The sequence below is a fragment of the Phytophthora parasitica genome (assembly GCF_000247585.1).
Source record: "Phytophthora parasitica INRA-310 unplaced genomic scaffold supercont2.16, whole genome shotgun sequence".
Taxonomy (NCBI): Eukaryota; Oomycota; class Peronosporomycetes; order Peronosporales; family Peronosporaceae; genus Phytophthora; species Phytophthora nicotianae.
The window spans coordinates 490253-491106 of record NW_008649002.1 but is presented as its reverse complement, the minus strand read 5'-3'; the positions used below and the strand labels follow the sequence as shown (position 1 = coordinate 491106).

General features: G+C 41.1%; 1 protein-coding gene across 1 annotated transcript; it reads right to left on the bottom strand.

Moving 5' to 3' along the window:
* Positions 1–5: 5 nt before the first annotated feature.
* On the bottom strand, positions 6–215 carry PPTG_22402 (hypothetical protein; the record flags this gene model as incomplete). Its single annotated transcript, XM_008903812.1, has 2 exons — positions 6–43; positions 104–215. 2 exons carry the CDS (start codon positions 213–215, stop codon positions 6–8), a joined length of 150 nt encoding a protein of 49 aa, XP_008902060.1.
* Positions 216–854: the final 639 nt, after the last annotated feature.

Here is an 854-nt window from a genome sequence, read left to right as displayed (position 1 = left end):
CGTCGTCAAACGCCTCTGTTGGCGTAAATGCGCAGTTGACTTGCTAAAACACCCTCAAGGATATCCAGATTTTCATGACGATAACTTTCTCGAATCGCCTTACAGAGATCATCAAAATCACTGACCCCGCCGGATGACACTGATGCTGTCTGGATATCCGTGAACGCGACTCGAGTTGCTCCATCTACCAGCTGGAACCACACTTTACGCACCATCCCTTCTTTCTGATCACGTGGGTCGTCTCTTAGCGGATGCGAAAATTGATGAAGTCGTCCCCTTTCGTTTTAGACGGTTGTAGAACTTTCGATGAAAATGTCGCTTGCCGTTGGATGGCATTCAGACGAGAAAAAAAACCCATTAAATTTTTAATGTTTTTTTTTTCGTCTGAATGCCATCCCGGCCAATCAGCATGCGTACCGACGAGTTTCAAGCACTAAGTTATTAGGGTTGTAATACTAATACCTTGATTTGTCTCTTCTCTTGCTTGACTGAGAACAAAACCTCTTAGTTGAGGTTTTATGTTCGGTCCGAGGTAACTTCCGAACCGGTTTCAAAACGATATCGTACTTACTAAGTTGCTGTGGTGCTTCAACTCTATAGTGAATTGCAATTATTTGGCGAATTGTTTCCAAATTTTCTGAACGAAATTGTGATAACGTGGACAACAGCCTGTGGTTAAAATGTCAACATAAAACAGTTTTTTTTTAGTACTCATAGTAATCATCTTTTAGTAGTTCTCTGGATTTTATATCCAGAGTCCTATGCGGAATCCGAGCAACGTACCAATGCGCCCATAATTAAATCCCCTTTGAATCGGATCAGGTATAAGTTTATTTTGCATTTAAAAAAACTCT